This window comes from Plasmodium knowlesi, assembly GCF_000006355.2.
Source record: "Plasmodium knowlesi strain H genome assembly, chromosome: 9".
In the NCBI taxonomy this organism is placed as follows: domain Eukaryota; phylum Apicomplexa; class Aconoidasida; order Haemosporida; family Plasmodiidae; genus Plasmodium; species Plasmodium knowlesi.
In genome coordinates this window covers 485,705-512,145 of record NC_011910.2, presented here as the reverse complement: position 1 = coordinate 512,145, position 26,441 = coordinate 485,705, and the positions used below count along the sequence as shown (strand labels likewise).

Sequence of the window (26,441 nt, the reverse complement as noted above, 5' to 3'; positions counted from 1 at the left end):
TTGTAGGTGGGGGTAAACATTTTATGAATTTCCATCCCTGCGCATAATTGTAGTGACGTTAAAGGTGTGTCTCTCGCCGGTGGATAAACTGGCGAGAGAGAGAGAGAAAAAAAAAAAAAAACTGCACATATAGTCTACATAGTGCCCCTCTACCTCTATTGATGAGGTCAACATAAATATAGAGGAAGCATACACTTATATTTGTATAATTACACGCATGTGTGCATGTACTTATGTGCCACGCCGTGAAACGTTCACAGCGCATGAAATAAAAAAAAAGAAAATGCTCAAGAAGAAAAAGGAGTTTTCCAACACAGATGGAGAAGAAAAAAATGCCAAGAAAAAGAATAACTTAACTGTGAAATCAGCATCCTTGAAGAAAAAGGGTAACACCAGTACGGAAGCCACAGACGGGGAGGAGAAGGCGGCAAAAAGCGACCATGTGAAGGGGAAGACACAGGGGGGAGGAGTTAAGCAGTGCACCTTCGTGGAGGGGAAGAAAAACGAGAAGGGAAAAGAGCAAAAAGTTACCTCATCAGATGTTGCCGCTTCAAAAGTTGGGGGAGAAAAAGGAGGGGACGAAAAGATCAACATAAAGGAGGCAATTATAAAAAACGTCAAGGTGCCAGACAACTACGAAATCAAGCATTTGATAGGGAGAGGGTCATACGGATACGTCTACCTAGCATACGACAGAAGCACGAATAAAAATGTCGCAATAAAGAAGGTGAATAGAATGTTCGAAGACTTGATTGATTGTAAGAGAATTTTGAGGGAAATAACTATTTTGAATAGACTAAAAAGTAACTATATAATTGGGTTGCACGATTTAGTAATCCCCGAAGATTTGCTAAAGTTTGACGAGCTCTACATCGTCCTGGAAATAGCAGATTCCGATCTGAAAAAACTTTTTAAAACGCCAATTTACCTGACCGAAGAACATGTAAAGACAATCCTTTATAATTTACTCCTAGGAGAAAAGTACATCCATGAGTCAGGTATTATACACAGAGATTTAAAGCCAGCCAACTGTCTCCTCAACCAAGACTGCTCCGTTAAAATTTGCGACTTTGGATTAGCCAGGACCATCAACTGTGAAAAGGATATTCATATTGTGCAGGATTTAGAAGAGAAGGAGGAAAATGAAGAACCAGGTCCACACAATAAAAATCTGAAAAAACAACTAACTAGTCATGTGGTGACCAGATGGTATAGAGCACCAGAACTTATTTTGCTACAAGAAAATTATACCAATTCAATTGACATTTGGTCTACGGGTTGCATATTCGCTGAATTATTAAACATGTTAGAGAGTCATGTGAATAACCCTACAAATAGATTCCCATTATTTCCTGGCTCCTCTTGTTTTCCTCTTTCTCCTGATCATAACTCCAAAAAGGTACATGAAAAAAGCAACAGAGATCAGCTTAACATAATTTTTAACGTTATAGGAACCCCCTCGGAAGATGATCTTAAGAGCATCAAGAAGGATGATGTCATAAGGTATATTAAACTCTTTCCACCCAGGGAAGGTATCGACTTTAGAAAAAAATTCCCCTCCATTTCGGAGGATGGAATTAACTTACTACAATCTATGCTTAAATTTAACGCTAAAAATAGGATCACAATAGACAACGCTCTCAGTCACCCCTATCTGAAGGACGTTAGAAAAATAAATTTGGAGAAATTCACTTCTAGTAAGATTATTCTACCATTCGATGATTGGATGATGCTCTCTGAGACCCAACTCCGGTACATTTTTTTGAAGGAAATCCAGTCCTTTCATCCAGAGTTGGTAATCCCACCTAAGTTGTCCGTTCATGAGGGCACCTTCTACAACGAAGTTTAAGAAAGGTGGGGCACAGACCATTAGATTGTACGCATCATCCACGACGCTAATCATTCTAACCGTTTCCACTTTGCGCAGTGTGCACTAATTATTAATCTATGCCATTTTTTTTTTTTAAATTCCGAAGTGCATTACTAGTACCTACCATCATCTCCTACTTATCGACATTTGCTAACCTTCTCCCACATGCGTACGTTGCGTGAATCTACTTGGTGCACCTTCTTATTAGGAAGGCGTTAACTCCGTTCAGGTGTGTCTTTTTCTATACCAACCCCAGTTGATTCATCCTCCATGGAAGCAATTCCACATAAGGGGTATACTATTACACCCCGAGTTACTGTCAGGTCTTTTTTTTCTTACACTTGGTCTCTAATTTTTAAAAAGAACTTTTTCCCATTATCCTTTTTCTGTCCACCACTTTGCCCTCTTTTAAACATTATGGAGCATTCACTCATACTGGAGTCTACCCATGTGTGTACTCTTTTACCTCCCCTTCCACTGTACGATCGAAGGAATCGAAAACTGAGCATCGGACGGTGACACCACCTGAGGGTTTTTTTTTTTTTTTTTTTATTAGTACTACAAAAGTGGGCCACTTCCCCTTTTTATTGTTCTCCCTTTTGCCATGTATGCTACAAACGGAAGAGGTACTATACAATTGGGAGGGTTAATGGGTGGTGGTAAATTGCTCTGTCAGGGTTAATATGCAGCTCTGGAGAGATGAGGAAGGAGAATGCGAGTATCCACAGCTACGTCCAGGTGGGCGATGTCCAGCAGATCCCTTTGCATATGCGTGTATACACGTGTGCACCTCACTCTATCTGCTAAGCCAGAGAATTACATTCTTGGAGGCACAACTCGGCTATGGTCACCGCGATGGGGCAGTATATATTTCCTATTTTCCCGCGAACCGCCCAGGTGTGTAATTCCGTTTATCCCTCTGGCGGAAGTCTCAAAAATGAGAAAATGCAAAGTTCAGAAGGGCGACACTGTGCAGGCCCTCAAGTGGCATTTCCAGGGCGGTCCTCGAAACGGTGCGCCCTCTGAGCGCAAAGTATGTCAGCTCCTGCGCCATCCCCAAGGGACGAATTTTTTTAGGGATTTCATCGGCTTGCTCATCTGCAATGGCGCCAATAGTTTTTTTTTTTTTTTTTTTTTTTTTTTTTTTTTTTTTTGCTGCTCTGATTAATGTATATATCCCTGTTTGTACGTTTTGCATTTCGCCCTCCCATTCCCCCAACGAAAGAAGCAGTTTGAAACACTTAGTTAGAGGAGTGTGCTTTTCTGTCGTATGAATATAGCGGCCAGGTGCCAAGTGACAGGGGAAGCGAAGAGCAAGGAGATGTATCGGGAATCACCCCATATACCCATGTCGTTGAGAAGATCCGCCCTCCGCGAAATAAAATGCACCTGTAGGAGGAGCTCTGTACACACCAGGAAGTAATGCTCCTGTTACTCCATGTGAATGAGCGCACGTAGCAGGCGAAGCGAATAAGCTCTCCCACACACCCACATATACACACACGGGCACCCTGGAAGAGATTGGCACGTATATATATATATATACTTATACACATGTGCATATATATGCATATGCACCCGTATGTGTACGTACGCAAGTTCTCGTTTACGTACTTAAGGTACATGTGAGTGACAAGTGCACAGCATGGATGGTAAGGAAGGGCCCGTTAACGGGAGCCAGGTAACACACCGGAAGGCACAGAGCAGAAGTAATGCGGGTGCGGTTGAAGAAAGTAGCAGGAGTGAAAAAGAAGGCAGAGATGGAAACGGAGGCAAAGGCGGAACTAAGGAAAACGGTAGCGAACAGAACAGTGGAGAGCCAAACGGACAGGAAGGAGAAAAGATAAAGATAAGCACCAGGAGTATAGTCCTATTCCAAGTGCTCCTCTTTCTATTGTTTTTTTTCGTGCTGCTCATCGGGTCCTTTAACTTCAGCTTTAAGCTTTTTCAAGTGAGGGAAAAGCACCTGTACGAGCTCCTGAACAACATAAAGGATTTGCAGTCCTGTGGGTATACACATTATCGCACAAAGACTGAAGAGGGTAGAGAACCCATCCGACAGGAAAATCTAGATCAATTAATCAACTGCAGTAATGATCCTTCAAACGAAAGCTTAAATTTCAAGTACTATTTCACACGAGGGAAGCATTACAAAAAGACGGAAAAAAAATTGGAGAAAATGAAAAAAATGAAGAAAAGGAAGGAGGAAAAAAATGCAGATATCAAAATATTCATATGCTTAAATAAAAAAAAAAAATTATTCCATTTTACCAATTTTTACGATGCCATGCTAAGGAGTAAAAAATGTGTACTCAAAATTGTTACATTTTTTTTTAACGAAATATGGAACGCCCTTTTTGCAAAAGAATTGGATATCTCCAACCATATAGAAGAGGAGAACTTGTTGAATCAGGATTATGTAAAATTCGGTGGGGATGTAGCTGCGACGTACGCCCGGTTCAACAAGTTAATGCGTGTTACCAACTCGTATAGGAGAAAGTACTACGTCGATATGGAATCCCTGTTTTATCTCTACCTGGACGATATATGCTACTACCACGACTTCGCCCTGTTGGGGGGAACTCCCCTACCACATGATCAACATAAGCTACAACACTCGCCGAAGAAGAAAGACATTACTCTGTTGATAAAGCACATAAGTAAATACTTGGAGGGCGAAGTCCTGCTGAACATGCTGCACACGTTGTACTTGGGTATATGCGTGGACGGCGCTGTTTTGGCTAACTCCAGCAAATGGGGGGAAAAAAGCTTGAAAGAAAAATTTTCTCCCATTTCCTTAAACAACGCACACATTTTGGAAGACATAAAAACGTATGAAGGCTACTACAGGGTGTATCACAAAATGGAGAATATGCGAAACACAAGTAGGTATGTGATTTTTCTGAGTAGGATAAAGAAAAAAATAAAAACAATAGCCAGTTTGAAGAGCCTAAATGGATGTTTCAAAAGATACATAGCAAATTTAAAGACAATACCTTTTTATTTTTTTCTGGATAATTTTTTCGACACCCCATGTTATGTGTACAACAAATTAATTAGCAACATATTACGATATTATTACAAAGGAATATTCCTCTACTTCATCATTCTTCTTGGATGTATTCACGTATTTTTTTCTCCCTTCCCAATTACATTGGTACATTTTCGTCGCTTTTTTATTTACTTTTTAATAATCATGTATCGCCTCTTCATTCTGTATTTTATTCCATCCATAATTCAGTATATCATTTATAAATTTCACTACTTCAAAGATGAGGAGCACATGCATATATTTGACTACTCAGATCATGTTATTTTATTTTCCACCCTCTTGTTCATTATATCTCTTGAAACGAAAGCTATTGAGTACACCATCAGGCATCAGAAGGTCAGCTCTGATTACTTCCATTTTAAGTACAACAGAAAATTGTGTGTGCTCTTGTTAAAGTTCATTTTGTTTTATTATTACGTTCTTATTTTTTTTTTCCTTTACACAAGTTATTTTACTTCGAAATATTTCCATACGACGAATGAAATTTTCGTTGCTTATTTTTTTTCCACTTTTTCCATATTTTTTATTTTTTATTTTTGTTTATATAAAAATTATTTTAGTTTTTACAGTATTGGGATTACTTCCTATGTGCATAAGAATGCCCTGCATTCTCCCCCCCATTCGTTTCACGCTTCCCCCTACATTTACAGCGCCTACGCCTCCCTGCGGGATAAGTTCCCCGTGGATTGAGGTGCCAGCCTAGCTCGCCTCTTCTGCCTGCTATTTGGTCATCTCGTGTGGCGTTCTGTTTACCCCTCTCCTTGCACCCCTTGTGCAAATTTGTGAATGTGCTTATGCATGGGCACCTACACGTGTCTGTACGTGCAAGCCCTGTCTATCTGCATCAATTAGATATTCCCCTCAGAAAATAGATTAATCCTGAGAAGGAATAACTTCCCCCCTTCGCAATTTGCATTTTACTACATTTTTAATGCGCATTGAAAGGAAGGCAATTTTTTGATCTTATTAATGTTTCCATGTCTTGTTTGTTCTTATTTTTATATGCTTTTTTTTTTTTTTTTTTCCCCTTTTAACCCTCTCTATTTTGTTTCCCCCTCCTGGCATCATCGTTGTGCAGGGAGTATCCCATATTTGCCTATTGATGGGTCTCCATTTTTTCTCTTGTCTGCACACCTCTATTCATGCATGTCCATATATCTACCCTATTTACTCTTTTGCCGCTGTTGGATATTTCCCTTTTTCTTTTTTCTTTTTTTTTTTTTGTTGTTAAACGAAGGCGGAGAGCAGCACTTCCCCCCTCCTTCCACACAAATTAAAAACTTCTTGTATCCCCCCAAAATAACAAATCATAATAAAACAGTTCTTGCCAAAAGGCGTAGATGATGGGGTTAGATGATCCACGAATGGCTATGCAGTGCAAAATGCATATAAAGTTTGTTCCCGCATTTGGAACATCTATGGTTTTTTACGTGTACATTTGTATGGCTAGGATTGCTTCCTCGAAATCGGATAAAAAAAAAAAAAAAAAAAAAAAACAAAGTGCACGTGGGTTACTATTTTTTGAGATTATCCCCCAATTGCGATGGGACATTCTTCATGCAGGGAGTGCCCCATCGGAATAACAGCCCCAAAAAGGGAGGGGTTCCTCCACATAGCCTCCTTAAGGTTGAGGGTTAAGTCTTCCTCAGTTGCGACCAAATGATGTGTCTCTCTGAATCAACTCTACGAGGTAATTATCCGGGTCGTAGACAAAAGCGATGTTGTTCATTTGCCCCTCATGTAACTTTTTCTTAAAAGGAATACCCAGTTTCTCTAGCTCCTGGCAGTAGTTCACCAAATCGTCGACCAAAAATCCAATGTGGCCGAATCCTCTTGGCTCGGTGTTCCCATTGTGGTATGCAAATTGGTCGTCATTTTCTGTCCCATGATTATGGGTGAGTTCCAGAACGGGTTCCCAGGAAGTTTTAAAATTTTCATAATCTTCATCAGACTGGTACTCCTTCTTTAGCTCTTCAAAATTATAGTAACACTGGTTCTGTTCTCCCTCCTTTGTAGAAATGTCTCCGCCTTTTTTATCTTCCAAATAGGAGGACTTTAAAAAGTATAGTGAGAAATCCGAGGCATGCTTAATGTGAACTAATTTCATACCCAATATGTGTAAGTAGAAATATAAGCTTTTTTCAGGATTCTTAATCCTGATCATGGTTTGTGAGAAGTTTGTAATGCCTTTATTATTTTTCCATTTTACTTCACTGGATCGCTTGACTATTTCAATCCAGTAATTATTCGGATCGAGGGCAAAGCCAATGCTCTTCATTTTAGTTTCATGGGGCAATTTGTGAAAATTTACTTTTTTCTCTTTAAAAAGATAATCACAAAATTCAACCACATTGTGGCAATTAAAAGCAATGTGTCCAAATCCTTTGTCATAATCATTATTTCCGTTGCTTAACTTTTCCGTACTGTTATGATTATGCGTTAATTCTAGGCAGACGGTTTTTAAGTTCCAAAGGTATTTCTCCGATTCGATGGTATTTGCTGGGGGAATCTTCTTCCTTTCTTCTTCGTCATACGGAGGGGTTATCATAAAGTATAGGGAAAAGTTGTACTCATCAAAATGGTACGTGTGGATATTTATCATCCCAAAGTTCTTTTCGTAAAAGGCGACCGTTTCTTTTGGGTCATAAATACGCAGCATGGTTTGCTGCCAAGTTACATTGTACTTGGCTCCCAGTGATAGGATGGGTTTTCGTTCCGCCATCGTGAGCAAGGGGGGGGTGGGGTGGGGAAGAGGAGGTACGTAAGTATACACCTATGTACACAGGACTGTATTTTGCATACAGCTACGGATGTACGAATATGCCGTGTGGACGTAGGCAGTCTGTGACGATGTGTAGGTTAGTTATTCTCGCCTATCACCTTTGCCAAGTGTCTCTCGCGTTGCACTTTTTTGTAGAAAGTTTGGGAGGAGGCATTCCTTCAGGGGCGCTATTTTCATAAGTGTATTATTTTAACCAACAATCCTGGTATTGCGAAATGATGTGACATTCGGCAAGTTGGTCAACGTTGTTCATACTTGCTTCAACAATCAAGCTATTTTTTTTTTTTTTTTTTTTTTTTTTTTTTTTTTTTTTTTACACTTTAAATTGTGTGGAGGGCGCGCTCTTTCGTGTTAGCTACATTTGCTGAGTACATAATATTTATATATATTCACTTCCCCCAAACGAGCGCACTTGGCATAGCATAATATGTTAAACCGGAGCAGCGGTGTAGAAGCATTTTTTTTTTTTTTTATGTTGCTACGTTTTGTTACACAGTTTATTGGATGAGGCACCCACGGGATCACAGGCCGTTAATCCGTTGCGTCAGTATCCCCCTTAAGGGATGAGGGTTGCGGGGGAGGGGAAGTCAAATGGAAGAGGAAATCTCTTCGGTTACACGAAAAAAGGAACGAAAAAAAAAAAAAACACAGCGGAGCAGCGAATGTGTGAAACAAAAAAAAAAAAAAAAAAAAAAAAAAAAAAAAAAAAAGAGGAATACTTAATACGTGGGACACAATTACAGGATGTCCAATATATTCTTTTTCTTCTTCTTGGATTTGTTAAAATTTAAGTAGTTATCAGTTGTGCCGAGGTTGGGAATGCCTTTTCCTACTTTTGTCACATTTGACTTCTTTACGTTATTCACACTGTTCACTTTGTTCTGGTTGGAAGGCATCTTTGACACAGCTTTTTCTTGGGCATTGCTCAGGTTATCTATTTTGATCGCCTCCTTTACCGTGCCTGATTTTTCCTCGCATTTGATACTTCCATCATGTTTCCTTTTTTTTTGAGCGTTGTTATTTTTTTCTGCACTGTTAAGGTTTTTCAAGTTGTGATTTATTCCACAATTATTATTTTGGGTCATCGGGAGGAGAATCTCCTTCTTAATCGTGCAGATACTGTTTCCGTAGTCAATAGTGAAGAGGTCTCTCATACTGTCCAAGGGAATAGCCTGGTTTAGTGGTTCGTCCGTCTGATTGTTATTCAAAGGGGGGGTATCCTCCACGGGGTTATCTCCTTGTAAATCCTCTTGCTCCTTCACGTTCCCCAAAGGGATATTCCCCTGGATATCATCTTGAGCTTTAGCATCGTCCGTTTCGTCACCGGGTGTCTCCTTTTTTATTCCATACTTATCTATCTCATTGATGAGAAAAAGATCCCAGTTGGGAGGATTGGTTCGAACCTTCCGTCCATCTAAATTCTGGGGGATGGCATTTTTTACTTGATTTTGGCAGTTCCTTAACGTTCGATGTTTTTTATGCTTACACAGAAGGCACCTGTACCGGATGGCATTCTTTTCAACAATCTGCTTAATTTCGCAGTTATAAAAGGGAATATATATTAAGTTGCAATAGTGGCAACATACATCATCAAAGAGCACATTGTTTCTTGTAATTTTTTTAATTAAGGTGATATATTTCATGGAGAGTTTGGCATTTTCATACACAGTGGACAGGGCTAAGTTCCACAGGTACTCAATTCTTTTATCAGTTTCGCCGTCTCCAGTTATTTCCGAAAATTTTATCCTCTGAATATAGGCGTCCACTCGTTTTTTCCTATCGGCATTTTCTCCTTGCATGTTTTAAGCGTTGTCTCTCCCAGCACGTTATACATACGTTTTTCTTCTTGGCGCAATTCCTTTTTTTTTTTTTTTTTTTTTTTTTTTATCCTTCAGCCATGATGTAGTTGTCTCTAGCAGGAAGGGCGAACTTTACAACGAACGTTTAGGAACGCTTATTTTTGCCTCATAAAAATAGGCGCAGTTAGCAAAGAGGACGAAGCGACAGTAATATCGACGCGGTTAACGCGGTTAACGCGGTTAACGCGGTTAACGTATAAATGAAGGGCATAACTGGGAGCAGGGCAAAAACATGCCTTCAAAGAATACTTCAAGCGATACCGTTACGTTTTTTTTCTCCTTCAAAATAGTTTCTTTGCCCATGTCATTTCAGCAGCACGCATATTGCGCATATTTCTTTTCTTTCTTATGCTACGATTTTTTGCAATGAATGGAGTGACGAATTTCAAATGAGCATCCGATTGGTTCGGATTAAGAAAGAGATCAAATGGTCAAATAGGTGGGGTAGAAAAAAAAAGGAAAAGGTTGCAGCAGGAGGGCACAAAACCACACAGTAAAAAGAAAAAAATAGCAATACATTTTTGCACAAAAAAAAAAAAAAAAAAAAAAAAAAATTTACTGACGTGATGGTAGGTGACGCCAAATGTTCTTTCCCCTCGTGCGATTTACGTAAAGCAGGAAAGAGGTTGTTCTGTGTAGCACAGAAATATTATATGAGTCCACCCAACTCATGTTTTCTCTTATTGTATAAAATACGTGTGGGGTGCATTCTATGTGACGCTTAAGGCGCCCCATTAAGGGGGTAAAATAAGCAACCCCCCCCTTGGTATACCGCACACTTGGGCTTCCTTCAAATTTCAGTAAAATGGGTAAAGGTTTACAGAAAGGTGGGACTCGTTATTAAGATACAGCCAATTGTGTATCATCTCGAAGTGTGCACAAGGTAGATAGGCGATTAGATTATTTATCATGACGCAGCTCCTTTACGTGGTGCCCCCTCCAGAGGTTCCCTCCTCACCCTTGTCGAAACGCTCATAGTACTTCCTCAAGTTACGGGGATTTTCCACCAACTTGATGAAGGTTGTACTCCCGTCGCTGGAGTACGAAATCGAGTTGGGGACGACTTTGAAATTTTTCACAAGGTATGGTATTCTCTCTTTAGCTTCCAACGCCGAAAACTGGAGAGTCAACACTTGCACATCCTTAATTCTGTTAATCATCGTTTGAATAATTTTAATGAGTACATCACAATTTGTGCCAACTTTGGCCGAAATGGGTAGCACATTCTTTGGCTTAGTTTTATATAAATTGAGTATTTCATCGTCTGGCAATTTATCCACTTTATTCCATACTTCAATCATATTGTATTTTAGAAAATCGCTGGGTATGCCTATTTTCTGTAAGGTATCAATGACGCAATTTTTATGTTGCTCTCTGTACGGGTGGCACACATCGACTACGTGAATGAAAACGTCTGCATTTTTAATTGCCTCCAAGGTTACCTTAAATGACTCATACAAAGAGAAGGGGATATTTTGGATAAATCCAATTGAATCGATAAATATGCTTGAGTGACCATCAGAAATTTTTACACTTTTATAAGCATTATCCAATGTTTGAAATAATAAATTCCTTGCCTTCAAGTTAGAATTGGTTAAATAATTTATTAATTTGGTTTTTCCAACATTTGTATATCCTACCACGGCTATTAACGCTTTGTGCTTTCTAGCACTACTCTGTAGAGCATTATTATTTTTGCATTTTTCTAATTCCTTCTTCAGCTTTGCATACAAACTTTGAATAATTCTTTTTTCATACTCTTTGTACGTCTCTGAACTCTTTATGTAGCTGCTCGTGTATCCTAGGTTGTCGTAATTTTTTTTTTTTCCGATCTGTTTATCCACATCAAAAGTGTTTTGTCGGCTGTACTTTTCTTCGTAATCAAAATTTGATTTCCCCAGTACATTATTTTCGATATATTTTATATACTTCATTCTTGACTTGTTATCCTCTGCGTAGGTGTTGAAAATGAAGTTGGCCCTGGCTAGTTCCAGTTGCAGTTTGCTCAGGTTGTTTTTCGCCCTGCTCTTCAGTATCTGTAGGATGATGCTGTACCGGTCAAAGAGCTCAACATAGAGAGGAACGTCGCCGTCTTCTACATCATCGTGGAGAAAAACACCCTCTTCTTCTCCATCGCTGAAGTTTCCATCTTCCTGGTCCTCCCGCTCCGCCTGCCTCTCCATCCATTTGTTATACATCTCGATGTACGTGAGCTCCTCCCCATTCCTGTCTTCCGCGCTGCCATCATCCTCCGCATTTATTTCTGATGCCCTCACTGAGAGACAGTCCTCTCCCCTCTGCGCCTCCCTACGCAATTTCAACTCATCATGGTAGCTCCGCAGAAGACTGTTAAACAGCATGTCCAAATTTCTGAATTGTTCAGGCGAAAGTACCGTGTTAATAAACACATACGGCGTTGGGTGTTTTAGAAAATAGATGGACAATTCATTCAATTTCCCTTTGCCAAAGTAGAACTTGTTATCTATTCTATTCGTTTTTATTATAATCGACTCTGCAATTTTTTTTTCTAGGTCATCTCCCTGCGGAGACATTTCCTCGGAGGTGACATCATCTACAGGTGTGTCTACCAGTGCGTCTGTCCCTGTATCTTCATTTGTGGGGCACGTTTCCACCTTATTCGCATCACCCTCGCAGGGTATCCCTTCGTTTAACTGGCGTAAATCTCTGAATATGTTTTCCTCACGATAGTTATTAGCTAAATCGTCCCCTTCCCCTTTAGACCCACTTGAGTGTTTAAAAAATTTCCACCCCCCCAACGGCATGGAAATTCCATTTGCGACTTTGAAACCAGCCGAACGAGCTAAGCCTAAGGCTTCCTGTGCGTCATAGATTATTTCGTCAAAGGACTTGCTTCCATTTTTCGTTCTCTTTAATATCGGATGGAGTACTATAATTTCCTTTTTCCTTCCGCTTGTGAAACTTCGCTTTTGCGTTCGCGGGAAAATTCGTAATGTAGTGGACCATCGGAGCATTTTAGCGCATCGTCATATGGGAGGGGTGGTTGTGTGCTCACTTGCTCCTGTGCAAACCGGCATACTTGGGGGGGGTATATAAAAGGAGGGGCAACGAAAAGGGGTTTATGGCCACATTACTTTTCATACCCGTTTTGTCCTTTTAATTTTTTTTTTTTTTTTTTTTTTTTTTTTTTTTTTTTGCGCTTTTTAAGTTATTTCATCGACGGAAAAACAGGATGTACAATTTTGCTAGCCACTTTCTGTTGGCAACGTTTTAATGGGAATGTGTTCTGTGCGCATTTGTGGGGTGATACAATTGGAGATTGCTGCAGACAGACATCTCGTTCTGCTATTTCTTTGGGGACAAATTGTTCTAGGGTTGTACCGGCTATTCGACAGAATGTTGTTTCTTTTTATTTTTATCCCGCCTTGTTGATCGCAGCCTACGTTAGCAAACGGAAATGTGCCAAAACGAAATGGATTGCCCCCCCCCTTTGGTTAAGGAGCGTCTCTCTGACTGATTACGCAATTGGAGGTAGCAACAGAGACGTGCCTCTTCCTCCGCTTATATATGTTTGGCCCTTCTGGGCGATGGACATGTTAAGCTCTCCTGGGGTGAAGGACATCCACACGTGTGTATATATATATACATATGCTTGTGCACACTCACATTTGGAAATTTGATAAATAAATTTAGGGGAGCACAGAACATCATATGCCACTGGGAAGGCTATCCCTACCAGCAGCGTAAATTGCCGTGTATGTCAGTGGCTATGCCAAACTGATGCACTATTTCTCTACAGGAATTTTTTTCGTTTTCACCTCGGCGGAAAGTTGGCATGGTAATGGAAACCATATTTAACAGTAAATATGTTTACACTGTTTTTCTTTAAGAAGGTCAACCCGTGTGTATCCCCCCACTATTGCACGAATTGCATTGGCGGCGTGCCTGAACAGCTGCTCCTGTGTATAGGAGTACCCCTTTTTACTGTGCGTAGGACTCAACAAAGGAAAACTTAAGTCATAACGCCCCGCATGACGCGTATAGGTCACGTGTATACCCCATTGCGTAACTTGCGTGACGGTTGTACGAATAGGCTTGAAGAGAGAAAAATATATACGCTAATGTTAGGCAGTACCTTTTAGCCGATCCATTGGAAAGCCATTTTGTAGGAAGTTTTTTGTTTCGCCTTGCCGATGTGCTAGGCGCCGTGTCGGATTAGCCGTGATATGCACGTACAGAAAAGAGCCAAAATTGTAAAAAAAAAAAAAAAAAAAAAAAAAAAAAAAAAAAAATCTAAAGAGTGAAAACGCGAAGCGAACAAAAGCGTAATTTTCGCGGCGACGATGAACCAATAAGAGGTATACACCTACGTGTTTAGCACTGCAGAAAAAGAAAAAATATATATATATATATACTATTACGAACTGCAATTTAAATGCCAAATATTGCGCTTCCCCCAACTGAGTGGCACTAACCCCGTGCGACAATTTTTTTCGCGTGACTGTTATTTAAAATTTCTCTCCTAAACGGATTTTACCTGTTCAACTCTTTTAAACGAATAGCACGAGTCGCTTTTGCGAACGGTATTTTAAAGCCATACGGTTTAACTAGAACACCCGTTTAGCCATAAGCAGCGAGAGACCCCCCTCACAGTAATAGAAAAGTGCGTGCAGAGAAACAGGAACATACATATTTGTGCATTCCTTTCACATACAAGTGAACACACACAAGATAGCATATTTCAGTGACCACGGCATTCACCCTCAAGAAAATCCACAGCACATCTACTTCCTTTCTAGAGAAAAAACAAAAATGGCCATCAGTGTGTCATTCAAAGTTACGGGTGGCAAAGAATTCACCATTTCGGTGGAACCAGAAATTACCGTACTCGAATTAAAGCAAAAATGTGCTGAACATGTAGAAATTCCTGTTGAGTGTCAGAGGCTTATTTTTAAAGGTAAAAACAGGAAAGGGAATGGGCGCTATAAAAAAAGAGGAAAAAGAGTGGAAAAGAGCCCATTTAAAAGGACAATCTCATCCGCTTTAATGAGCGCATATTGTTTTTCCCCTAGTTTCTTGCTTTGATACTTCCTTGCATAGCTCACCTTGTCCTTCCGTTTACGCGTGGTCAAGTGATGAGTACCTCGAGGTGAATATCCATTAAATGCGTTATTTCCCCCATTTCAGGAAAAATATTGAAGGATAAAGAACCCTTAACAACGTATGGCGTAAGCGACGGCATCACCATGCATTTGGTTCGCAGCGCGGCCCCTGTGAAGGAACGTAAGTGGAACAAAAAAAAAAAAAAAAAAAAAAAAAAAAAAAAAAAAAAAGACCCCAATAAAATGTACTCTCTTGTGTAACCCATGTGGGTTAACCCCTAAGGGCACAATTGTAATTATGCACTGATGAATATATTTGCACTTATCAAACCCCACAGCGGAAGCTGAGAAGGAGACAAACAAGAACGAAGGAGCGGCAAACAACGCAAGTGCTACCCCAACCCCCAACGTTGGCGCAAATCCAGGCGAGCATATGAATGACTTCAGTGACAATCCACTTGTTCAGATGTTTCTGCAGAGTGGAGCGGGAGGTACCTCTTCGCACACCCCATATTTCGTCATCTCTGTGAAGAAGCGCCTTCATGGACGGTTACACATATCCATTTATTTGTATAGCTCTCCATTCCTTTTTGTGCCTGTTTTTTTATTGTCCACCTTTCCCCACCCCCACAAAAATATACAGGAAATATGAACATGAACGCGGGACTAGGCGCAGGAGACAATTTCAACCTTGGTGCCTTCGCCAATTTTTTAAACCCTGGAGGAAATGGAGAAATAAATCGAGACAGCATCAGCTCTCTGTTAAATAACCCACTTGCGAGATCCCTAATGAATGAAATTAGTAATAACCCGGAAATGCTAGCCAACATAGTATCGAACAACCCATTACTCAGGAACACTTTTTCGCAGAGCCCTATAATGCAGCCAGTTTTGGAAAATCCAAACCTATTAAGGGAGTTAATGAGACCAGAATTTTTACAGGCAGGCTTACAGTTTGAAAATGCTCTAAATATGAGCAATGGGGGAAATACTAGCGGTGCTAATAATGCAGGAAATAATCAGCGAGGACTAAGAATGGAAGATCTGTTAAGTAACTTAAACAACTTGGCAAATGCCAATGCTGATGCTGGTACAGGAACCCCTGGTGATAACAATAACACCAATAACAATTTGAACAACATGAGTTCTCTTTTCCAGTCTCCTGAACTTCTGCAAACGTTCCAACAAGTTATGCGGGCCAATCGTAACCTAGGCAATTTTAATTTTCCTGGTGCCGGTCAAAATATGGATTTCAACACAGGGAATGCTGCTGATAACAGACCACCCGAAGAGCGATACGCCTCTCAGTTGTTGAGTCTCCAAGAAATGGGATTCATTGACAACGATGCGAATATTCAGGCCTTACAGGAAACGGGGGGAGACGTAAATTCTGCCGTCACACGTTTGCTGGAGAAGGGATTCAATTAGTTTGAATTATATTTCTCTCACCAGACATTTCGCGGCTGTTCGAACATGACGCTTTTCTGCACATCGACACGTACATACGTATGTACGTATGTATGTGTGTATATGCGTAGAGGAGTTTCGCGTGCTCAAGCCTCTTCGCTCCCCCAACACAGTAAGAAGTGGAAGAAGTGAATGTATTGAAGGAAGAAGTGAATGTATTGAAAGGAAGAAGTGAATGTATTGAAAGGAAGAAGTGAATGTAGTGAAAGGAAGAAGTGAATGTAGTGAAGGAAAAAGTGAATGTATTGAAAGGAAGAAGTGAATGTAGTGAAGGAAAAAGTGAATGTAGTGAAGGAAAAAGTACACGTAGGTTCACACCCAGCAGTGACCATATCCTTAACAACCGCATGACACCCGAAGCACGTGTTTGCCCTTCCACTTGCATGCGACACACAGTTCGGATGCGGAACGATTGTCGCCCACCACGCCCTTTTCGTGTGTGTATACATATGTATACATGTGTCCATGTACACATTTGCGTGTGCGCTCGTTGGTCTTCGCCTTTTTTGTATGTTTAGACTTTTCAAACATTTTGCACTTATGTACAATTTAAAAATGGACATAACAAATGCAGACACTTCCATTTTTAGGAGAGTTCGTCTTCTCCGGCCAGCGGAAGGGGAAAAATGCATAAAAAGGTGCATACAATGGTGCATAAAATGGCGTATAATAGGGCTATAATAATAAGGGTATTTGTAAGGGAAAACTCGCCCCAGCAGCATAAACAGGGTCGACAAAATCGACAAGACTGGCAAGGCCTATAAAATGAAGGACGAGGCACCGTCGCGTCACTTGGTCTTGCTGTGAACCTTCTTCGCCTGCTGTTTGAGGTAGTTCTGTATGATGAGCGTGGAGAAAATGACGGCAATACATACCCACTGCAAAGGCTTCAATACGTGGCCAAAGAGGTACACCGAAACGACTGTACTTAGCGCCTTCCTTAAAGTGGTGAACAGACTGGTATACAAACTTCCATAAACCTTGAGCGAGTAGAAAACGAAAAACTGTCCCAAAGTGCCACTAATCGAGAAAGCTAAAATGTAATAGTATGAATTGCTATATTTGGATAAAAAGTTATAGGGCTTAGCACCTTCGATAATTAGTGAAGCCAAAAGGTTAAAGAAAAAAGCAAATATATTTACATAAAACATCAGGTTGATTGAATTCACATTATATTTGCTCAACAGCTTGTCTTGTCTTGGTCCAGTCAACCCATCACACATTAGCGATAAGCATAAGAGGAGTAATCCAAAAGTTGTCTGGTGAACTTCCTTGGACGATTTTGTTCTTAGCAAATTGAATATAACTAACGATGATGTGATTAAAAATACAGAAATGTAATCATAGTAGGGATATTTTTTTCCAAAGAAAAAGTACCCACCTACAACTATAGGTATCATTTTGCCTGACTTTACTAAAACCTGCGTTGGAAAATTAACATGACTTAGGGAATAATTTGTTGCTATCATTGCAATGGAATACGTCACAGATATTAACATTATTTGTTTGAGAAAATACTTGTCCACGTTTTTCTTTAAATCTTGTAAAAATTTTTCATTGTTCAATTTACTTTTAATAAACACTGCTGTTAAACTGCATACACTGTTGGAAAAACATAGAATGCATATTAAAAATATGTTGTAGTAAAATTTGTCCTTTCCTTTACCCAGGTTTGGTAATTTCTCTTGATAATATCCAAAAATTAAAAAGAAGAAATATATCCCACTTATACAGATCAGTCCATTTAGCATGTTGTAAAAATACGACATTTCATTGCTGTCCCTCTTCCAAAACATCATACTGTTCTTTTTCAATTTCGCCATCTTCCTCTTCACATTAATATTTTCTCCACCGAGTTCGTGGTATGCTTCGAAATAATTGCGTGTAGTAGGCAACTGTGCTAGTATTCTATCGTTGGGTGTGAAAAAGGGGGCACCAAACCTGTCTCACTTTTCTTCGCTCAGCCGTCCCAATGGTTTATGCTCTTCCTTTCCTCAGTTAATAGTAGGAACACGAGACAAAGCACAAGGGTCGGGTAAATTCTGATGTGGCTGTTAAGACCATGTCGGAATGCCTTCCTAAAATAGGCATGAAAAAAGTGGGCCAACAAAGATGTTTTCTTTTCTTCCTCCTTAGCTGGTCCTTAAAAATGCGCTCCCCCCCAAATTGTCAAAAATATCTGTGCAGGTACGTATGCCTGCTCCGAGCATGTGTGCAGGGGCCGTTCGTGAACAAAATGGCACTCAAAATGATCCAAAAAGTGATGCAAAATGTAACGCAAATTTTGATACACAAAAGGGGAACCCAAGAAGAGCGCAAATTTTTAATGAAATATTCTATCGCATGAGGAAGGTGTAGCAATCTTTTTTTTTTTTTTTTTTTTTTTTTTTTTTTTTTTTTTTTTTACTTATTCTTCCCCTATGTTTGAATATTTTTTTTATGTGCCAAGCAAGGTGGTTCCGGGAGGCAGGTAATTACACTGAAGCGAGCTAAGCGAACGTGATGAAGCGTCATGTGTGCAACAAAATGGAAATGCGTAGGGCTGTGAAAGTAAACTCCAAAATAACTTACTCTTATTAGCGCTGTGGCTTAAAGTGTTTTGTTTCTTGCAAACTATTTTTTGTGGTCGGTAATTTTTTTTTTTTTTTTTCATTCTCCCTCTGGGCCATAAAACGCTATTCTAAGGGTAAAACATTTTATTGATAATTACAGGAAACTGGGCACTCACTTGTTTTATTCCCCCCACACACACATCAGGCCTTTTCCTTTTGCTGACGAACACGGACTGTTTTTTCCCCTCAGCAATATCACCAAATGTATTTGCTCCACTCATCAACATACCTTTGAAATATACCGCTTCGAGCAAAAACAGATATAATTGTGAAGCAACAAAGAAAAAAAAAAAAGACATTTCATAAGCCAAGGGGCGGAACTATTTTGTGTTTCCATATCGCGTCAGCTTTTCATTTCGCAAATAATTGTCCCCAATAAACCAAGTTTATATGCTAACACGAATGCCATTATATGCATTTTTTTTTTTTTTTTTCACAATTTGACTTCTCCCTTTTAAGGCGAAAAATTTACGCACGCTGTGGCGGAAAAAAATGAGCAAATTTGTTGAGTCACTGGAATTGTCGTGGAAGGCATTTTTCATACGTTGGTTGTTCTGTGGACAACCAAGTGAAGAATTACGCGAAAAAAAAAAAAGAAAAGAAAAGAAAAGAAAGCACACACAGGGGGAGGTAGATATATACATGTTATCGCGTGAGTATCCGTTTTGTCTTGTCCATATAGATGGGAAGGGAACGAATTTTCAGGAGAGCCCCCAAAAAAGGGGAAGCTCGAAATGTGTTCAAAGGAAATGTGTACGTGTCCCTTCATTCAAGTGGACATGTATACCCCCGCGCGTGCACGAAAGGAACGCAATGTGCATAACACATATAGGGGCAGACGACTAGGCCACAGTGCTAACTTCCAAAAAGGGCTATCCAAACATAATTAATCTTGTGCAGTTGTTACTAGCACTGTCACGCAGCATTATCGATATCTTAAGCTGACGCGCTCACCCATTCTTTTTCTTTTTCTCCTCAACGATAATCTCGTTTTTTTATTTTTAAACTGTAAGATTTCCTGTGCGGTTAAAAAAAGGAAAAATGTGAGAATTTTTTTTATTCACCATGAAATGAAGCATTACATTGTGCCGTCGTGGTCCATGTAATGACGGCGGTCGGAAGGCAAATATACATCATAGTCGACCACCGAAGTGGAACATTCGCACGCCTAAGGCCCAACCTGTTGAGGCCTTTCAGAGACTAATTCCTCTTGGCTCTCTTTTTTCAAATTGCACATAAAAAAGGAGTCATTCAAAAGGACTGAATTTTTTAAAACGTCGTCATGGACGTTGTCTCCCCTTCTTAACGCTACATCATCATGGTATATAAAATTTGTAATCCCATATTTTGACAGTAAATTTCGTTTTTCACCAATGAAAAAATTATTCAACGAGCTGATATTGTTTTTCGAAATGAAGAAAAGGTTTCTATGGACAAAGGGAAATTTAGCCACGTTCATTTTTTTCAACTTTTGGGGTGAAGTACACTATCAGGTAAAACACACGCTTGTTCTGTTGCAGACAGAGAATGAATGAAGCGTGAGTGGGAGGGTTGTGAGTGAACGCACAAAAGCATGTTTCTCATCCGTTTTACGTGCAACGTAAGTATGGCGCGGACGAGGTGGCAGAAAAACTCATGGGGCAAAAAGAAAAAAAAAATATATATATATATATATATATATATATATATATATATGAATATGTATGCATAAAAATGGGGAGAATTCGCCACAATGGAACCCGCTGTTGCGCTTGAGCATATAACTGGAGGTCCTTTGGGGCGACTAAATTATATGCCTTGATTTGCAAAAAAAATTAAAATCTAAAGAGTCACACGCATGCAAAGAGGCGAAGCAGCGGAAAGGGCAAAAAGGTATGCGTCTTAAAGGGAAAAGCTTTACAAGAAGGGTATTACTTTCAAAAAAGCACAAAACATGCAGAAGGGGTCGAGAAAACCTACGCAATTGGCGAGATGAGCGAGTGGACATTTATATAGGTACACAACTAGGTACGCACGTATGAAAAGTGTACGTGCGCTTATGTCCACATGCCCGTAAATCGCTGCAAAAGCAAAAGCTTGATTGGTTACTTGCCGCGAGGCCAGAGAGAAAATAAACATAAAAATGTAGCAAATGGACAGAAAATATTTAATAAAAGAAACATGCACAACAATGCCCCACCCGTTGGACAATATTTTATGCCCAATATACGACTTGTCAATTTTGAAGAATCCACTTTTCCACCTGTATTAGGCGCCTTCGATTTGAGGCAGCATTGGGCCCAAATTGCGCGCAAAGTGATCATAAAGTGAGCATAAAGTGAGCATAAAGTGAACATAAAGTGAGCATAAAGTGAACATAAAGTGATCACAAAGTGATCACATAATGAGCGCAAAATAGGAATAATTGAGCGCAATTTTCCTATACACATAACGCAAATGTAACATAATTGTAAACACAATTATTTATATACATAATCATAGAGCAAATAAACACGAAAAACGAAAGGGATAAATATATACGCTCAACGTTGTTGTACATATAATATATATATGACGCATGTACCTCTCTCCCACTTTATGCGCGAACATAAAAAAGGCGTAAAAAATGTCGCATAAAAACGGCGCATAAAAATAACGCATAAAAAAATAACGCATAAAAAAATAACGCATAAAAAAATAACGCATAAAAAAATAACGCATAAAAAAATAACGCATAAAAAAATGGCGTACAAAAGTGACGTATAAAAATTCCCTACGTTATATTTTTTTTTTTTACGTAATAAAATTTTGGCACTGCACGTGCGCCATAAAAAAAAAAGAAATATATGTATATATATATATATTATATTTTTTTTTTTCCCGTATTTGTTTTTATAAATATTTTAAATCGTCACTTTTGGTCAATTTTCCCTCGAATAAAAGCAAAAAGTCAGCGAAGCGAACAAACGAGCAAATTAAGCAAGCAGTTAAAGCGAACAGTTAAGCAAACAATTAAACAAAAAATTAAGCAAACAAGTTAATAAACAAATTAACAAACAACTAACGAACCAAATAAATTTCCAAACAAATCCCAACGAATGCCAAAAAAAAAAAGGCCAGTTTTCTCATCCGTGCTCTTTCTCTTTACCCTACATTAACAAATATTCGAACCATATATATGTACCCCAACTTTTTGAAGATTCGAGTTTGTCAAAAGTATAAACCAAAAACCAGGGCCCCCCCCCCATCCTAATTCTTTTACCAAAATATTAGCATTTATTATGCATATTTGTCGCATATAAAATTATAAACTCCAGATTTGGCCCCACAGTAATCATCAACTCAGTCGTAACGCAGTATATGCATAGAAATATATATAATAAATATAAGGATATACTTTATTCCACAACCACCGTACGCGTCGGAGAATTTCCAAGGAAAAGCTTTTTAATTAAAGTTATCATGTCCATTTAAGCAAAACACGAAACAGTAACAATATTATCCACATATCTCTCGTTGATATAATTATGAAAAAACAAAAAATTGTAACAAGTAAATACATTTACCATAATACTGTATGTAATAGAATTTCGAAGCAGATTCTACATATCATAAAGAAGAGGAAGAATCAGAGTGGCCAAAAAAAAAAAAAAAATAGTACATGCACGTATACATATAAGTAATAAGTATAATTAGTACCCCCTTTTAAGCAGGACAAGAAAGAACAAAGCAGTTCTGTAAATATATTTTTCCCGCTTTTACCAAACATATGAATTATGTATTTAAGTACTCTCCCACATATGTATGCACATCTTCGAAACGGTACAGCTTAGCAGAGGGAAGCACAGAAACGCGTAAAAATAGGTAACGCACAAAAATAAGGTAATCTACAAAAAGTCAGGCCACACAGAAAAAATAACCACATTTTTTTTTTTTTTTTTTTTCGCGCCACATCACTTTAATATGCATAAGAAGACCATTTTTAAATATTTGGAAGACTTAAACTTTAGCTGCTGCAGATATATGACAAAATAAGTTAAATGGAAATCAGAATTATTAAGGTTGTTTCGTGTACAAGGGTAGTTGTATTTGCATTGTCTGAAAGGAGAAGAAATGCATGTTGGGCGTGAACAAATGAACACATAGCAAAGCGCAGGGGGAAGGAAAGAAGACCTGCGTTATTGTTTATATCGATAAAAAAAAAAGCAAAAGTTAAACAAAGCGAACACAATATTTATATATATTTTTTTCTCTCTCTCCTTTTTGCTGTTATGGAATATAAAATATGATAAAGGGTATAAAGGGGTAAAGTTAAAACGTCAACATAAATATAACGAGTTAAATAACTCTAGTCAAAAAAAAAAAAAAGAAAAAAGAAAGAAAGGTTTATGTCCGAGGTAGAAAATTGAGTTAATGGGACCACGAGAATATTCACATATGTGCTTCATTTCCATCCCGAGAATCACGTATTTTTATTTCCTCCCCGAAGGATCCTCAGCAAATGTGCCCCTTCGCGTGTAGTAGATGAGCTGCTAAGTAGACAGCTGAGTGAACTAAATAGGGAAAGAAAGGAAGAGCCTTGAGGACACCAAATAAATAGTAATGCCTAAATGAAAATTAGACAAATGATCCAATAAAAAACGCGTAAACGAATCCGAAGTGATACGAAGCTAGAGGAGCAATTCATTTCTATGGTACCTCCAAAGGGTAAAAAAAGAGTACAAATATATTATATACATGTATATGCACGTTTAAGGTGACGTGGCAAATGTTAACGACAAAGAAAAAAGGATTATAATGAAAAGATAAAAATACATATAGGGAGAAAGAAAAGAGGAAAGAGGTACGACGGTACTATACCAAGTTAAGCGGTTGAAAAATCCATGTAAAGGCTTCCGAAAGAAGAAGAAATTCATGTGTAATTTTGTTAAGTATATCATTCAGTAGAAGTTAAATGTGAGTAGGTTCACAAACAAAGAATGACAGCTCTAAGCTTATGTACAATTGTATAACTCTTGAATTATTACCGCTGATGTGTCCTTCCACCCATTTCATTTCTAAGTTATAACATACTTAGCCCTTACCAATTTAGTCAACACGACAACGAATTTGTTCTATGTAAAACCATCAAAAGACGAAGCGTCCTATTTCATGCGAATTGGTTTGTTTGTTTCATTCACCCATCTGTTTATTTATTTTACATCCATTTTATTAAATTTGCCGCACACACACATTTATTTGTTTCTTATGGAGTAAGTACATTATTTGGGGGCTCCCTCCTTTATTTGCAGCCATGTGAAACATCTTCCATCGCAGTGCGCGTGCAGAAACGCACTGCCGCAGGAGTGGTCGAACTGCAGTTACATGTCACGAAGTGTGCATAGCTTCACGTGTGTACATAAATATATACATATATTTATAATACGTTTTTGCTCACAGTGTCCACTTTATGAGAACATCGATTTATCCCCTTACTTATAGCTATCTGCACATTTACGCCTCTTCTCACCCCTCCCCCCCTGTCATTTGAATCCCCATCCACCATATATTTCACCACCTCCCCATTTAGCTTACCTATAGAGCATACAGTTACGTACAATCTGTGCCTCCAACTCCAATTTCACCTCCTCCCCCCCCTTCCTGTGTTCGCACGTACATATATATTTGCTACGACAGAAATATATGCTACAATGATTTATCAGTTTCTTTATAATTTTATAAAATATTTATACATATTTAGTGTACAAGTTATAAAATAGGTGTAATACAAAATTTTGAGTTTTGCGTATTTATTATTTGTATAAAAAAAAAAAAAAAAAAAAAAAAAAAAAAGTACATATGTTTAGTGATTTATATCTTTTATGTGTTTATTCATTAATTTGTAACTCTGCATCATTTTGTCATAAAATTTCCCCGTTTTATTTTTTTTTCCTTTTTATTTTTTTTACTTTTTTTTTACGTATAGAAAAAGGATAGAAAATAAGTTGAGGCATTTTCAATCGTTTCATCTTTACCTAATTATGTGTCCTTACGTGGAGGCCTTTTTAATGTTACACATGAGTAGAAATTTCCATGCCGTGTAATTGTTCTTATATATCCATATTCGTGTGTGTATTTTTTGCCAGCGTGTAATTCGCAGTTCACATTCCCAAAGTGAACTAGTACATCCGCGAATCGGAGGGTTAATTCCCCGCGTAAATGTGCACAAGCTGTGTATCATCCGACCCTTGACTAACATAGACGGATGTCTAATCAGTTGTGTCAGGAGGTGTAGTTGACCAATTGGTGTTTACGTGTCTGTACCTACATGTATACACATGTATCTGGTAATTTTACGAATTTACCAACACGTATTTCGTGCACCCATTTGTATATGCAATATATGCACGTACGTGTGTAGTATTAGCGGCTCCTTCGTCCTTATATCTCCCCCTAATCTATCATAAGCAATCCTGCGTAGGAGCCTATTTGCTTATTCATTACATCGTCCTTATTCAATATAGGAGAATCTACCTTCTTCTCCTTTGATTCTCTCAAATTTGTCTATAATACATCTGTGCTACGTGAAAAACAGTGAATACACTTTTTTCTAATTAATACTTTTTGTGCCAGGTGCTACGGGTATACCTGCGTTATGCCTGAGCATTTACACATATATTTATATATATGTACATAATAGGGAAGAACAGAATACACAGAAAGAAAAAGGGATAAACAACATATAACACGCACGAGAGAAGCTACCAGTTCCGGCCCAACTATAGACCAAAAACCAGAAGGGAGAATAAGCCCGCATTTTTTTTTTTTTTTTTATAACCTTTTGGAAAATGCCAAACAGTGGTGATTGCGATATTTTAAACTTACCTACCTACCCCCCGTGTAATAATCGTATCAGCACCAGCAGCCGCAACCGTAGCGGTAGTCGTGACGGGGCGAGCATCCGCAACATCGGCACGAGAAGTCGAGGTGTGCGCAACTGCGACCAATTGATTCATACAGTATACGTGAAGCACTTCCAAATGGAGAGTTACCTGGGCAACATAAACTACAACATGGATTACCTGAACCCCGTCTTAAACCACCCGACGAAAATTGAACATGGCAAAATAAAAATACTGATTTTGGACGCACCCACCAATGACCTACTCCCATTGTATATAAAAGAAATGAAAAATTACAATGTTACCGACCTAGTGAGGACATGTGAACGAACTTATAATGATGGGGAAATAACCAGTGCGGGGATAAATGTCCACGAGCTAATATTCCCGGATGGTGATGCCCCAACGGTTGACATCGTAAGTAACTGGTTAACCATTGTAAATAATGTAATAAAGAACAACCGCGCAGTCGCAGTTCACTGTGTTGCTGGATTGGGTAGAGCCCCCGTGTTAGCTTCTATTGTTCTCATCGAATTCGGCATGGATCCGATTGACGCTATAGTTTTTATACGGGACAGAAGGAAGGGTGCCATTAACAAGAGGCAGCTTCAGTTTCTCAAGGCATACAAGAAAAAGAAGAAAAAAAAAAACTGCCTCAACAAATGTCACTTCATGTGAATAAAACGCGAATTAATGTTATGTGAAAAAAAAATGTTGTTTCCCCCCCCTTCTCTTTTTTTTTTTTTTTTTTTTTTTTTTTTTTCCTTTTTTTTTTTGTAACGCTATGTATGTGTAAAAGGGTTACAAGGGAAAGACCTCTTTGCGCGCACATATAAGTGTGCAGCTGCTACGCGTCTA

The 26,441-nt window shown here is 38.8% G+C and overlaps 9 protein-coding genes across 9 annotated transcripts; 4 read left to right on the top strand and 5 right to left on the bottom strand.

The window, feature by feature from the left end:
• Positions 1-283: 283 nt before the first annotated feature.
• PKNH_0911500 (mitogen-activated protein kinase 2, putative) lies at positions 284-1,849 on the top strand (the record flags this gene model as incomplete). Its single annotated transcript, XM_002259102.1, has 1 exon — positions 284-1,849. The coding sequence occupies one exon, from the start codon at positions 284-286 to the stop codon at positions 1,847-1,849; it is 1,566 nt and encodes a 521-aa protein (XP_002259138.1).
• Positions 1,850-3,515: 1,666 nt separating this feature from the next.
• PKNH_0911400 (conserved Plasmodium protein, unknown function) lies at positions 3,516-5,612 on the top strand (the record flags this gene model as incomplete). Its single annotated transcript, XM_002259101.1, has 1 exon — positions 3,516-5,612. The coding sequence occupies one exon, from the start codon at positions 3,516-3,518 to the stop codon at positions 5,610-5,612; it is 2,097 nt and encodes a 698-aa protein (XP_002259137.1).
• A 955-nt stretch (positions 5,613-6,567) lies between these two features.
• Positions 6,568-7,644, bottom strand: PKNH_0911300 (glyoxalase I, putative; the record flags this gene model as incomplete). The annotated part of the gene is made up of 1 exon (XM_002259100.1): positions 6,568-7,644. One exon carries the CDS (start codon positions 7,642-7,644, stop codon positions 6,568-6,570), a length of 1,077 nt encoding a protein of 358 aa, XP_002259136.1.
• Positions 7,645-8,441: 797 nt separating this feature from the next.
• Positions 8,442-9,503, bottom strand: PKNH_0911200 (conserved Plasmodium protein, unknown function; the record flags this gene model as incomplete). The annotated part of the gene is made up of 1 exon (XM_002259099.1): positions 8,442-9,503. The coding sequence occupies one exon, from the start codon at positions 9,501-9,503 to the stop codon at positions 8,442-8,444; it is 1,062 nt and encodes a 353-aa protein (XP_002259135.1).
• Positions 9,504-10,486: 983 nt separating this feature from the next.
• PKNH_0911100 (GTP-binding protein, putative) lies at positions 10,487-12,556 on the bottom strand (the record flags this gene model as incomplete). Its single annotated transcript, XM_002259098.1, has 1 exon — positions 10,487-12,556. The coding sequence occupies one exon, from the start codon at positions 12,554-12,556 to the stop codon at positions 10,487-10,489; it is 2,070 nt and encodes a 689-aa protein (XP_002259134.1).
• A 1,798-nt stretch (positions 12,557-14,354) lies between these two features.
• On the top strand, positions 14,355-16,072 carry PKNH_0911000 (ubiquitin domain-containing protein DSK2, putative; the record flags this gene model as incomplete). Its single annotated transcript, XM_002259097.1, has 4 exons — positions 14,355-14,499; positions 14,730-14,825; positions 14,983-15,135; positions 15,288-16,072. The coding sequence occupies 4 exons, from the start codon at positions 14,355-14,357 to the stop codon at positions 16,070-16,072; spliced, it is 1,179 nt and encodes a 392-aa protein (XP_002259133.1).
• An 827-nt stretch (positions 16,073-16,899) lies between these two features.
• PKNH_0910900 (UDP-galactose transporter, putative) lies at positions 16,900-17,934 on the bottom strand (the record flags this gene model as incomplete). The annotated part of the gene is made up of 1 exon (XM_002259096.1): positions 16,900-17,934. One exon carries the CDS (start codon positions 17,932-17,934, stop codon positions 16,900-16,902), a length of 1,035 nt encoding a protein of 344 aa, XP_002259132.1.
• A 1,714-nt stretch (positions 17,935-19,648) lies between these two features.
• PKNH_0910800 (conserved Plasmodium protein, unknown function) lies at positions 19,649-20,182 on the bottom strand (the record flags this gene model as incomplete). The annotated part of the gene is made up of 2 exons (XM_002259095.1): positions 19,649-19,741; positions 19,904-20,182. 2 exons carry the CDS (start codon positions 20,180-20,182, stop codon positions 19,649-19,651), a joined length of 372 nt encoding a protein of 123 aa, XP_002259131.1.
• Positions 20,183-25,529: 5,347 nt separating this feature from the next.
• Positions 25,530-26,261, top strand: PKNH_0910700 (protein tyrosine phosphatase, putative; the record flags this gene model as incomplete). Its single annotated transcript, XM_002259094.1, has 1 exon — positions 25,530-26,261. The coding sequence occupies one exon, from the start codon at positions 25,530-25,532 to the stop codon at positions 26,259-26,261; it is 732 nt and encodes a 243-aa protein (XP_002259130.1).
• Positions 26,262-26,441: the final 180 nt, after the last annotated feature.